General features: G+C 56.7%; 1 protein-coding gene across 1 annotated transcript; it reads right to left on the bottom strand.

Annotated features, from left to right (window-relative positions):
• Positions 1 to 2,906: 2,906 nt before the first annotated feature.
• Positions 2,907 to 13,622, bottom strand: NCLIV_003080 (transporter, related; the record flags this gene model as incomplete). Its single annotated transcript, XM_003879807.1, has 17 exons — positions 2,907 to 3,263; positions 3,774 to 3,895; positions 4,367 to 4,607; positions 5,197 to 5,372; positions 5,732 to 5,855; positions 6,516 to 6,620; positions 7,181 to 7,270; positions 7,532 to 7,636; positions 8,021 to 8,126; positions 8,778 to 9,018; positions 9,415 to 9,568; positions 9,912 to 10,105; positions 10,393 to 10,516; positions 10,954 to 11,950; positions 12,428 to 12,570; positions 12,963 to 13,090; positions 13,481 to 13,622. The coding sequence occupies 17 exons, from the start codon at positions 13,620 to 13,622 to the stop codon at positions 2,907 to 2,909; spliced, it is 3,549 nt and encodes a 1,182-aa protein (XP_003879856.1).
• Between the last annotated feature and the right edge of the window lie 268 nt (positions 13,623 to 13,890).

Consider the following 13,890-nt stretch of genomic DNA (forward strand, 5'->3'; position numbering starts at 1 on the left):
CCTCGCGTGTCAACTTCGCACCGGACGAGACAGACCTGCAAATGTGTCGTCTCTTTTCTCCTCCCTCATTCTGCTAGATGCCACGACGGCAGAAGCAGTGCATTCCGCGCTGCGACGACAACATTTCTGCGCAGAAGAGAGGCGGAAGAAAAAAGAGAAACGAGAATAAAGGAAAGAACGGAGAGGGAACCGATAATAAAGGGAAGAGAAGGGAGAGAAAAGAGAGAGAAGATGACGCAGCTCAGCGAGCCGTGTGACTCGGGTGCCCGTGGAAGACGGGAAAACGCTTGGGTTCGAAAGAGACGAAAGGGACGGAGAAAAGCAGACAAACAATTGAGAGAAAGAGAAGGGGAAGAGAGTGAAAAGACGGCGAAAACGTGCGTGAAGATCCCTTCTTCCCAGGAAAAACCACGGGAGTCGAGCAAGCCCCGCGCCGCGCGCGCAAAGACAACGCTTGTCATTCGCGGTGACCCTCGACGGGAACTGCGCGGCGGGCGTTGTCCGCGCGATAAAAAGCGGGGGGAAAGCGGAACGTTTCTTTCGTCACCAGAGGAGAGACCTGGAAAGAAGAGCGGAAAGCGGAGGAATTCCGGACGAAATCCTGGAAAGGCGAACAAAGTGCAAACCACGCGCTCGGCAAGCGCACAGGAGCCGCCCCCTCTCGCCGAGCCTTCAGACAAAACTCAAGTACCCGTCAAATGTGCAGATGTCTCCCAGGTAGCCCACACGAAGGCGATTGCATATGGTTGGAACGGTGCCGGTGAGCCTCTGGAGCGCGCACAAAAGCCCCGCAGAAAGGGAAGAAATCTCCATCGACGCAAACCGGCAGCCTTCTGGAATACGTCTGTTTCACCCTCCACACCGGCGTCCACACGGCGGCGCAAGAAAGTACGCGCTCGCTAGCCCCCGAAAGAGGTGTACCGAATATGCAAGCATCCACATATGTAAATATATCAATGGATATAGGAGAATGTGTGTGGGGGATCGATTTCCACGTACTCAACAGCCTATACCGAGATTACCCTTGGAGCTATCGAAGAGAATGCCAAGGAACGGAAGCCGCGCGAGGAGCAACGAAGATTTCCGCCGCCTTGGTGCCCTAACGTCTTGTTCCTTCGAGCAACCGTCAGAGAGAAGCGAAAAAGAGAGGATCCGCGTTTCTTCGTGTGCGAGAGACCCAGCACTTCCTGCTTGAGGAAGTCAACGCGACGCCACAGGCTTGCGCCACTGAGAATGAAGCTGGAGCAAAGCCAAGGGAAATGCGGAAACGAGGGCGCCGGAAAGCAGTTCTTCTCGTAAGGCGCACGAATTTCTTGTCGCCCAGAGAGGATTTTCGCTAACTCGGATTGCAGATGCCATAAAACGGCGCGGACGCGTTTTCGCGTTCACGAACTGGACGCCCCCGGTCCTTTCATTCATCATCCTGCTCTTCTCGCGCGCACTCCACACACGCACATCTCCACACATGGCTTCCTACTCTGTGTGTCTTTCGTGCCTGTTCGCTTTACACTTGCTCTCGTTACCGCCCAACTCTTTTTTCTGCGTTCTGCCGCTTGGAGCTTTCCCTCGACTGAGCAGCTTCTCTCCACGTTGCGCAGTCGGTTCGCTTTGACTCCTCACCTCAGATCCACACGGCTTTAAAGCAGACGCATTCCTATAGAGAGCCTTTGGAAAGTGTACTCCATACGCATATATGTATCTATATATATGACTACCTAGTTGAATGTGTATCGCGGCAGGTGCGTGGCCTGGGACGAAATGAAGGACGACGGAAACGAGCGACGCTGTGAAGGTCTAAGAGAGAGGCCGCCGCCTTTTGGATCTTTTGTGAAGGAAAACAGTTTCTACTGCAGACCATCGCGTTGCTCGATAGAACAATTCGATGTTTTCATGCATAGAACTCTGCAAAGGGCTTAGCTGCAAAAACAAATGAAGACTTGGTGACGACGTACACTCCTGCATACTCCCAGCAGAAGCCAATACTTATACAGTAGTCACGTAGACGCATATCTGAGTATGTTATGCTATAAAGGTATCCATAAAATTTGGGTCATTTTCGCCCCGAATGTGTGCACCTCTCTAATTATATATACATATATATATATATATATATATATATATGTATGTGTGGAGATCTATCGGATCGTGGACCCTGAGTTAAGGAAGGGCACAGGCTTGTCTTTTGTTCTAAATCCGGGAATTCGGTGATCGAGGCGACGGAGACCTTTCCTCGTGCGTCTGTGTTGGCGAACCACGCCGCGCAGGACCGCAAAAAGCTCCGGCGGGTCTCTTGCGCGAACACGTTTGTCGAAAACGTGGGACTTGCCAAAAAAAAACCGCGAGAAATGGATTGACAACGACAGAGCTCGGCGAGCTCTGTCGGGACACTGACAGCCCGATCGGTGCATGTTCTTCGTTCACACATGACCCCACAGGCACCTGCTGCCCCGCGGGCGGAGGCACAAAAGGAAGAAAAAGGACTACGTTCCCGTCTACGAATTCGGAAGTTTTCCTGGCTTCTCGTAACCCTAAATCTCTCCCTCTCTTTAAAGGTCCGTCTCCTCTGTTCTTTCTCCTTGTTCTGGCTGAACGTTTCCACGCATTTCTCTTCTTCCCAGTTCACTCCCCCTGCAGCCTTCGTTTCTCCTCGCCCACCCCTGGGTGCTGATCCGCGTTCTGGGGCGCCTCATCGCTTTGCGACACCTCTCCGCTCCCAGGTGCGTAGCCCCCTCTTCGCTCGCCTGCTTCTACCTCCTGGTTCCGCTTGCGTCGCTCGCTACCCCGGCGGATGCTGATTCCCCAGCCTTCTCCTTCTCTGGGCCCTCAAATTTTCCCTCGTTCCGCAGTCGCAACTCCCCCCGACAGCGTCTCTCTTCTCTCCGAATGTATGTCCTTCACTGCCAGCCTCATTCTTCTGAGTCCAGCGCGCCGCTCGCCGCGGGACTCGGTCGCGCCGACACGTCTCCCGCAATGGCAAACCTCTCAGTTTTTCTAGAGAGGAGCTGGCGTCGAATTCCTGCGCCTCCCTCGGTTTCCTGCTCGACTCGACAGGAGCCGCGCCAGGAGTAGACGTGCTGGCGTTTGTAGTCCGCGAGGAGGCTGTAGAGGAAGCGCGAAGTGTGACGCGAAGAGGCCGAGAACTCGGCAAACATCCGCGCACAGGTGTGGAGAAGATTCGGCTGCGGCGGCGGCCGGTACGGATGCAGAGGAAACATGTACGGCGGCATGTAGTCCTCGCTGGGGGGGCACACCCACGTCCGAATCTGCGAGGAGAAACCGCATGCAACCGACGCCAAATGCCACAGTCACCTAAACCCTAAACCCTCTTGGGCGGGGCACAAGAGGGACGGGGACACACGGCGGACGATATACACGCGCGGCCGCCTGATTTAGACAAGGAAACCTCTCCCGAGGGAGAAGCGAAAGACAGAGAGAGGCGTGAACGTCTGTGAGAACGCCCATGGGACAGAGAAGAGCGCAGGCAAAGGAGACTGCCAAGAAGAACACCAGCTTTAGACGGGGCGGAGGTTTTCAGAGAGGGAACGGGGGAAACACAGAACGATAGGGCAACACCGAGTGCCCAGACGGAGAGTATGGAGAGAAGCGAGAAAAGGGTTCGCTGTGGCGGACGGGATGTACGCTCCTCAGAGAGAGGCCAGAAGAAACCCGCTCTGGAAGCAATTGAGGTGAAACTGTGGAGCAGCAGGCGGTCCGAGAGAGAACACCAGAAGCCGCGGAGAATTCCACGAGAGGCAAACGAGACGGGCTCTGACCTTTGGAAAGAAGGGAGCGGCAAACAAGGTCACAAAAGCGAAGATAACGTAGGTGAGCCCGATGCACCGGACGTGGGGCGACGCCTCCAGAGACGCCCAGCGGTTGGGTAATTCCGCGAAACCTGAACAGGGACAGGCGGCGGTCCGTGGAAAGGAAAGGGAACAAGGAGCGTGGAGACACAGAGCCAGGAGACAGGGCGAAAGAAGGCTCTGCGCAGAATCCGACAACGAAGGCCGCTGAGGGCGCCCAGAGCTCTCAGAAGTGCATATATCGAGGACCCCGCCCCCTTTATTGAAAGTAAGGAAAACAGAGTAAGAATTATGTAGAAAACGCTTTGGTTGAAAGCGTTTCGGCTTAACTCCTTGTCGAGTTAGAGGTGGAGGGGTTTCAAGGAACGCATCCAAAACTATAGACTCGACTTCCGCTGACTATGGGCTTCCTTCTACGGTTTGTGTCCCTTCCCATTCGAAGGGCCCTGCACAGTTTGGTACATCTGAACTAGAAATGAAGCGCTAAGACGTAAGAAGCCGTTCTCCGCAGCCGAACGCTCCTTTTTCTGACTGAAATTTGTGACCCCCCCCCGCGGGTTTACCTTTGCAGATGAGAAACATCATCGAGGAAGGGACCATGTGCTTCACCATGACACACCAAAACAAGGAAATCCGAGAAAGACAGAAAGGCTTCAGACGATTGACAAGGCACCCAAAGGTCATCCGGAAGACGGAGGCGAGCCATGCGACTGCTGGAATCGGCGGGCGGTTGAACAGCGTCACTCGCATGATCTGCTCTTTGAACGCCTCGATGTTTCCCAGATACAGCGCCCGAAAGCGATCCTGAAAAACAGACCCAAAACGCAGGCCTTCCCCTCTATTGCCACCTTTTTCAAATCGTCCAGCTTCCACAAATAGATGTATATAATATATAATTATATATATATATATATCGACGTCTACGTAGATGTGTATATATGTATGGTAGTGTGTATGTGGAGATCTACATATAAAGTATGTAGGCACGTATTCGTGTTGAAATTTGGATGCGTTTCGCCTTCTTTTCGAGGCGTGTATGGTTATCTTTTCCTCCTCATTTACTCTGTCGTTTTTGTCTTCTTTGTGTTTCCGTGTTCTCTTCTCGGCTTCCTGGGGCATCTTCCTTTTGTTTCTCCTCGCCATTTCTGCACTGCAGCAGCCCCGTTCTTCGCCGGGTTCCGCTTTTCTCGCTTCCCTCCTCTGCCTCAACTCCCGCGTTGAAAATCCGAACTGAATCGGCCAGCCAAAGCCACCAGATCTCTGTTCTGCCCCGGAGCTCTTTCACCATCAAATTGAAAAGTGTCTCCCACGTTTCGCGCATCTTTCCTGTCGCATCGGCCGCTCCGACACCAGCGCCGCGTTCGTGTAGCCCTTCTCCCTTTCGCCTCCTCACCTTGAACAACGGAGAAGCGCCCGGCTCTCGCACGCAGAACGCGACGAGGGCTGCGAGGCCGGCATTGACGAAGATGAGAATGAATCGCGGAAAGTAGAGAGCCATTCCGCCATAGACAGAAATGAAGCAGGAGAGAATGGTGACGGCCAAGCAGCAGGCCGCGTACAGTCGGACGGCTGAAAAACACCACGCAGACACGCGAGACTCTCGCCGCTGAGACGCCAAAGAGAAAGCCGCAGAAACGCGAACCCCCCAGAGACCGCGCCCCACGGAAGCCCCAAAGCTCGACTGGCACTCTGAGGAAACGAGACAACGGCCGCGCGCGATTCTCCGAGAGCTCCGCGCTTTCCTGTCCTGGTCCCTGGAGACGCTGGAGCAGGGAACGGGAGAAGAGGTGAGCTGGGGTATCATGCCTGACGTGTTTTGCCTGTGAGTCAGGCGGCGACGCCTGGGAACGCCTCAGCCGCGAGAGAAACACAAAAACCGCATGCACCGCAATAGGCCTCATGCGAGGTCCGACACAGCTTCAACTTACACAGCCTGCCGGCGATCCTATCTTGGATGGGCACGTTGTTCACCCAGCCGACGGCGATCCCTTCCAGCATGACCACACCGGGTGCCATCATGAAGGACGACACAAAGTTGAAGAACTCGAAGCGCTGAAAACAACGAAAACGCAACGCACACACCAATTCTGATAGAGAGCGATACAGACACATATGCCTACATTATGCACACGCTCAGGTATACACACATATACATATCAGCCTGGGCTGGGGACGTGTAGGACATGCTCCTCTCGCAGAACGTAGAGATGTACAGCCGTGTGTAAATATTTGCCCAGCTTGTCTGTACCCCATAACCCTTTGCAAATGTATGCTAGTACATATACATATATAGATAAATATACATATCTGATGTATTTTCATACAAGCGCTGAAAAACACGCGCGATCGAGTTGGAAACGTATCGAGAGGGCTGCTGAAACCTCTCCAGAGTCTCTTTGATCGTCTGCCCACGATATAAAATGGGTACCCGATACCTCAGTATATGCATATACTAAAAAATATATATAAATAAATCTAGATAGCTACCAGGGGATACACCATTTTTCTTCGAGGGTCGCCCTGGCCGTTGGCGACTCGCCCGCATCGTCGCTTTCCCCTGGCCTCAGCTGCGTATTTCTCGCGATCCTTCTGTTTCGAGTTAGGATAAGAAAGGCATGTGCATCACTCTAGAGGCGAACTTGTATCGAGTCTGCCTGCGGTGTCCCGGTCGTGCCAGGAGTCCCTCTTTTTGACCTTTTCCGTGTCTCTCACCTGGTGTTGATTCGCGCTGCAGAAGACGAGCGAAAAAATGAAGCAAATGACAATCAGGCAAACGCAGTACCGCTGTCTCCATCGATAGCGCACCTTTCGCGACTCCTGAAAGAGGAACGCATCGGAGTGACGTGGGGTTTTGAAGCAGCTGTAAGCCGAGACGTCGGCAGCGTTCTCCAACAGACAGGGTTCTGAGAAGACTCGACAGGCCCCGTGAACAGTCCCCAAGAACGAGACGCGGCGGACCCAGGGTTGAGCGACAGTAGGAAAGAGCGAGAGGCGGGCACCCGCGACGAGCACCCGCGACGAGCACAGGAGAGGCATCGAAAACGGCACGCGAGTGTCCCCACCCCGAGGATGCCCGGCATTTCTTCGCGGAAGAGAGGGGCGAAAGGCCGGATGCGCGAGAACGAGGAAGGGCGGAAACGAACGAAGAACTCCGAGGCTCGCGGCGGCCGACGCCGGCGTAGCGATCAGCGGAGAGAGAGAAGAGACCACCGGACGGCAGAAACACGGAGCAATGAAGGAGAATGAAGGCGACACCGGAGTGATAGAAGAAGCCACAGCCCGTCAAAGAGCCGGCTGCATTTCCGAGCGAACGGTAAAACGAGAAGCAAGGAGAGGGCGGAGTGGACGGCGGTGGTGATCAAGGAACAACGGGTTACCTCGAAGGCGTTGATTAACGAGTGCAAGGCGATGGCAGTGACTTGGATGTTAAGGACGAAGATCCCACCGTAGAAGAACAGGGAAAAAACCTGGAAATCGACAAAGGCGCACAGAAACCAGTCTCATACTCCGACAGAAAGAAAGAGGGTCTACGAGCGTCGTCGAATCGACGACACGATCGCGGGTCTGGGAGTTTTGTCCCATTCTTGCCACTGCCTTTGTTATGCTTTGTTCTTCAGCAGGGTTCCTCCACTTCTCCCTGCTCCATTTCCTCTCTTTCTTCGCTGTTTCCTAGGAAATGCCTTCCCTGTAGCTCGACCGTTCTGCGGCTTCTCCCCAGGCGGCCTTACGTTCGAGGCGGCAACCTTGTCGAAGACGGCAGGGAAGATGACAAAGTACGCAGGCGCGCTCCGCGTCTTGTTGACTAGGTCGTAGGTGGGAACTCCAGTAGTGTTCTGAGTTTCAGAGCAAGACAGTTTCCACGGATGTTTTCTCGCAAGAAACCGGTTTTCGCTCTCTCAAAAAGACAGCGATGCGTGCGCACCTGGACCCAGAGCCTCTTTCGTTCGCGCGAGAGCGAGGCACGCAGGCGAAAAGGCAACCCTGCGGGCCGTCTTGATATCTCCCTCTCCGCATGATGGCGAGTCGCCATGCGGGGCGAAATCAACATCTACACATATAAGGATATCGATATAGATATATAGCTACGGATGGGCACAGATAGCGATCTAGATACATGCATAGAGATACAGGTGCGTTCGAAAGACAGAAGTGTCCACACAGTGTTAAGAATGACGGCCCACCTGCAGATCTTGAGAGGCGCAGAGCCCCGCGCTTACCTGCATGCTGTTGACGACTGACATGAGCGAAATGAAGGCGACAAGACAGCTCACAAAGTCGACCAACCCGACGCGATTGGCGCTGGCGACGATGTTCGAGCCGATCCTAAAGAGACACAGCAGCCCGATACCAACTTATCGACCGAGATTCACGCAGTGAGTCAGAGAGACAAATCCGGTTGCTCCAGATATAAACATATATATATATATATATATATATAGGTAGATAGATAGATAGATCTACTCTGCGCGGTCCTCTCGGCACAGGAGAAACCTTCCCCGAGAGACACTGCGGCCATCAGCACTCCATTTGTCTCACAGAAGATGCAAATTGACACGTTTGCATGTGTGTACATATACAGAAGTAGATTTGTGTGTCCACGCACATCCTGTCCCCCTTCAAACCAACAACGTACACGCATACAGATTCACACAGCCACCGAACATGTATAAAAAAGGCAATGTATCTGTATATATGTAGACGCATGCATGTGTGTAGGCATATATTAATATGTATTTTGAATGTGCACATTCACGTGAAGCCTCGTCTTTTCTCGTGGTCCTTCAGTCGACACATGGCGGGGCGGGCCCTGAGCGGGTCTCGGCGCTGTGTCGGACGGACTGGACGAGTCGCGCCATCTCCGTCCACAAAGTCGTTGATTCGCGTCTTTTTTCGGTTTTCGCGGGTATCTCGCTACAGTGTCTCGACCTGGACAACCGCCAGAGAGCCTTGCATGTGCCGTGCTGTTTGGCCTACTTGGAGAAGCTGCTGACCGTCTCGTAGACGCCACAGCCGAGAGTGAGATCGTGCAGAACGTAGCCGAGGGTCTGTGCTCGAATGCTCCAGATGTCAGAGAGTGTATGCGAACCACCAGCGGCACTTTCGGAAACCACGTCCGGCTGAGTGTCTTCCCAACCCTCGCCGTCGGCGGTCGTGAACGACATGACCGTGAGAGCGATGCAGAGCACGATCGCGCCAAACACCAGCAACGCCGACACTGCAAGACAAAAGAGACAGAACCCGCAGTTCAGACTGCGCCCACCAGGAACAAATGGACTTCGAAGCGAACCGCCAACGAGAACGGGAGAACGCGCGACGACGGAAACCCCGGCGTGGGAGAACGCTGCGGAAGCCCGAACATGAGAGACGCAGAGGCTGCGAAAGGCACGTGCCACACACATCTGCAGCCTGCCTTGAGAGCCTCCTGGCGAGTGTCTCTTGGCGCGTTCGCCAGCTGAGAGAAGACTGAGCGAGACAAAAGGGTTCGCCCCGCAAAAAACCGACTCGAGATCTCGAAAGCGAAGAGGCCGAACTTGCGGCAATCGATTCGAGGACCTCAATCGCGTCGGATGACGCCAAGTGCCAAGGCGCCGTTGCACCTTTTCCCGCTTACTGAATCCGATCTTGAAGAGTCCCTTCCAAACGTAGGCCAGGATGAAGGCCCACACCACGCCCATCGAGGCCACGTGGTTGCCTTGCATAGAATTCGGAGAGACGGTCGGATCGAGAACATCCGGGACGAGACGCGAAAGGTAGAAGTACGTGGCCTGCAGGCGCCAGCGCAAACCGACAGCCGTTCGAATCGATCCGAGGACTCGCGGCTCCTGTTGTGCGCCGGTTGACTCGCCTGTGTGTGGCAGGACTGCATGCGGCGACTTGTTACTTGCAGAGAGCCAAGGCGACTGGGGCGAGACGACGGCTGCCGCGGCTTCCTTCGCCTCGCCAGCTGAAAACGTTTTCTCTTTGCGACATCTCTGCTTTCCGACTTCTTTTCTTTAGCAGCCGCTTTTCCCAACCTCCTTCCTCTGCCCCGCTTCCCTCCCCATGTCGCTTCTTTTTTCTCTCGCGCGCCTGGGGGCGGCTTGGCTTGCTGTCCTTCTTTCTTCCTACCTTGCCGGTTGGCGACGCAAGGCACTCGAGCATCGGCGCTCCCCGCCAATGGCAGAGAGTCCCCTTGCCTGCGTCGTCGCAGGTGTCTCCGTCGGAGATGGATCTGCAGAGTTGTCGATCCTCTTCCGTCAGCTCCCAGGGGTGCGGGGTTTTCCAGCTTGCGAGGAAGTAGACGAGAAGTTGGCAGCCTTGTGCTGAGGAAAGCAAACTCGACACCGCGCGAGAGCGAACTGCAGGCACTCGCGCGTCCACTCCACCTCTCCGCACGGACGCAGCAGCCTTCGATCAGGAAAACCCGCTCGTCTTCTCGCTGCGTAGAAACCCACGATGAGCGAGAACTGAGAGTGGCGGCGAAACGTGGCCAGGGACGCCCCGCACGAAGGGGATTCCCGACACGAGGGAGTCCAGTGGAGAGCGGGGGCCCTCGATCCCGGCCGTCGCTCTCTCGATTTTCCGCTTCTCCGTTTTTTCCCGCACTTACAGGCTTTGATGGTCACCTGCATGAGAGTGCTGAGGAGCGCAAAGAGGCCCGCGCCGACCAGATTCGGACTGATGTGGGTGAAGCACTTAAGGGTTGTCCCCCGAAACAGGTTTCCCATCAGCAGCTGCAGAGAGAAAGAGAGGCCAACAGACAAAGGCACTGCGCGACGGAAAGCAGCGAGGACGGCGACAGAAAAAACTTGGCTTCGCTCTCGCCTCCACGCGTTCCTCGTCACTCGCGCTCGCGCGTTTCCTCTTGGCGCGTGTGGCCGCGTGGGGGAGCGGAAGGCAGGAGGGATGCGCCTCGGTTTTTGTCGACATGGGCGCGGCTGACGTGTCTGCCGACAAGTGTGTGGAGACCACAGCCGGTGAGGTTCGTCTTTGCGTCATCCCTTCTCAGTATCAAAAAAGAACGAGACGGCCCGAGAGGTTCGCTCGTGACGGCTCTCAAACCGAATTTTTCCTGCGGCGGCGCGCACTTCTTCTGGCGCCTCAGTTGCCCGTCTCTGCGACGTGTGCTGAGGCTCTTTTAGGACTTGCGCCTCTCGCTCATCGCGCCTACCTCGGTTTGCAGAGCGGGGACACCGACGGTGACAAAGTCGATCGTGTAGGGGACAAGGAACCACAGACTTCGCCATATCTGCAGCTGGCTCCAGAACGAGGTGAAGGTCCCGGCGCCCATAACCGCCCCGAGCGTCGTCATGAAGCAGAGCGCTTCGCTGGCGAACCAGCCACGTTCGCGCTGTCTCTGGAGCCAGGTGTTCCAGTTGAGCACGTGGCGTTCGCCGCCTGCGTTGGAGACGAGCTTCACTGCCTGGCCGTCCATCCGGTCCCAGAATTTGTCGCCCGCCTTGGTGTGGTAGAGCAGCACGCCCGTGCTGCCTTGCGGAAAGCCGTCCCTCATCTCGTAGGGCACGCCGAAGGTCATCTTCTTGTCTCGGCAGCCGAAGCCGTCGCTCGCCTGGTGCTTGCCGCTGACTGGCCCCTCCGACGACAGCGAGGCCCGCGAGGAGACAGGCGGCAACGGCGACGCGAGGGCCGTCCCGCCGCAGGTTTCCACGACCGAGGCTGGCGGCGAGGCGAGGTCTTTCTCGCCCGAGCCGAAGTCCCGTGGACTCGACGCGCCCGACTCGGTCGCTGCGCGCTTCTCGGCGTCTCCAACGTCTGCGCCTTCGGGGCGCGTCCCCATCCGGGCCATCGCCACGGCCAAGCTGCTGGGGGCTCCAGCCTGTCGGCCTCTCTGCCCCGACCACTGCGAGGGCCAGAAAAAGCGCGGGACGCTCCGCGTGGTGCCGCACATCCCCGCCGGCCGGCGCTCGTCAGACCCGCACGCCGTCTGAGATTGGGAAGGCGGCGACGCCCGCGGAGAAGAGTACGAGGAGAGGGCCGGCGAGACGATGCTCCCGCGAGGGCCCCGGTGGCGCAGCTGGTCGCCGGACTGCGGAGAAAAGTCGCCCGCCCTTGACCCATGCTGCCTGCCTTTCCTCTTCCAGAACGACGGAGTCGACGCGCTCGTGCCCCCAGCCTGGAGACATCGGTCCTCTTCGCGGTCTCCGACGCTGCACGCAGTCCAGAGAAGGGAGAGGCGCGGCGCGTGTTTGGCAGAACGTTCCGCGCGCTTAAACCAGAGAAACAAGACACCACGTGCGCTAACACACAGGCCAACGCGCGGGCTGCAAGGCGGTCGGCGTGCCGCCCGAAAAAACGCGCGCCAGGGCGAGGAACATACGGGAGAGAGACCGACGCGGAAAGGGAGACGGGCGCCGGTGACGGCCTGGCGCAGATCCGTAGCCTCTGTCCCCGCGAAAAAAGGTGGGGAGAGCTCGCCGCCGCGAAAAGCCGTCGGGCGCGCGTCTCGCTCTCGCACGTGCGCGCGTTTTCCGCGACTTGAGACTCACAGTTGCAACGGCCCTGAGACGACCGTCTGGCCAGTCTGCAGGGGGCTGTGGAAGGAGTTTGAGTCGGAGAAATGAGAAATCGCAAAGGGAACGGCCGAGTAGTTCCCCCGGGGGGAAGATTGGATATACCCGGGATACGGGTCGTGAGAAGGAGACTGAAGAAGCTCGGCGATGAAGAATTCGTTCGGCATCAGAAGTGGGCCATTTTCTTCCGAGCGCTCCAGAGCCTGCAGGTGCGCATGCAGGAGACGATGCTCCTCGACGCGCTGCTCCAACGCGATCTGAAGAGAGCGAGATCGGGGCACAGACAAGAGCAGGACGCAGAGTGGCGATCACGAGCCAGGGACTCCGGGACAGAGAGAAGGCCGCCGTGCAAGGAGAAGAAAAAAGACGAGAAGACTCGGAGACACACCAGGGACAGAGAGACGGCAGCATGGACACCTGCGCCAGTGTCTTCGCTCCCCGGTTCTGAAAGCGCCAAGGCGGCTTCCTCGCTGTCGAACTCCACCTTGGGGGGGGGGGTGGATCGAGTGTGTCTCTTCCCTCTTCGATTTTCACTTTCGTTCGCTTCCAAAATGCCAGTTTGCCCCCGGGATCGCTTCGCCGTTTTCTCTCTTTCCTCTCACGCGTGTTGTTTTCTTGAAGAGCCTCTCGCGCCGACATGGAGACTGACCTTGGTGGCATAAAAGGGCGTCGTGCGGTAGACGAGAGCCTCGGCGTAGACCTGGCGACGGACGTCGTGGAAATAGTCCAAGTGCATCACAGCCGAGGAGCCTTCGCCGAGCATGGCGTCATCGGCCTCTGCAGCGAGGCAGGGGAGACACGCCTCTCGCGCAAAGAGATGAGGGTAGAGCACGAAGACGGCGAAAAGCTCCCAGAGAGGAGCTGCGTGCGGCGTAGACAGCTCGCGATGAAAAGGGCGAGAGAAAGACAGGCCTCCCGCGGGCCCGTTGCCCGTACCGCGATCAAGACGACAAACAGGCGCCCCGGACCGAGAAAAGCACACACCGGTAAAGGAGCGACTACCAAAAGAGGGGGGAAAGAGGCAGGGGAACTGGCCAAGCAAGCGAAGAGAAACGCGGACAGAGTACAGAGAGAGGAGCATCAGAAAACACGCGAGAAAGACGAGATTGAGCGGGAAGAGAGATCTGGGAGGTGTGGAGCGGAAAAAGAGTTTGTGTCCTGCCTTACCTTGCTCTCTTTCGTGGCATCCATGCTTTACTTCGAGAGACTCCACCTCTTCCAAGTCAGTGACGCCCTGGAAAGCCGTCGGGTGTCTCCCCGAGACCGGCTTTTGCGGCGACGTTTCCGGCTCTCCCTCCTCCGCAGACATGTTTCATAATTCCGTTTTTCTCCCAACGACCTGTCCTTCTGCGCGTGCTCCCCCGGGCCACCCGCCCTCCCTTGCCGCCTCGCCTACTCCTCTGCGTCTTCCCCTCGCGTCCTCCCCAACAGCTGTCTCCGTTTTCTCCGGCGCTTCCAGGCAGCAGCTACAGGGAAGACAGAGACACCGTGGAAGAAGGGGAGACCCAGGACGAAGAGGCGAAGGGAGAGAAAGCAGGAAGCAAAGAGAAGAGAGGAAAACGGCTTCTGGGAGACCA

This window comes from Neospora caninum, chromosome Ib (genome assembly GCF_000208865.1).
Source record: "Neospora caninum Liverpool complete genome, chromosome Ib".
In the NCBI taxonomy this organism is placed as follows: Eukaryota; Apicomplexa; class Conoidasida; order Eucoccidiorida; family Sarcocystidae; genus Neospora; species Neospora caninum.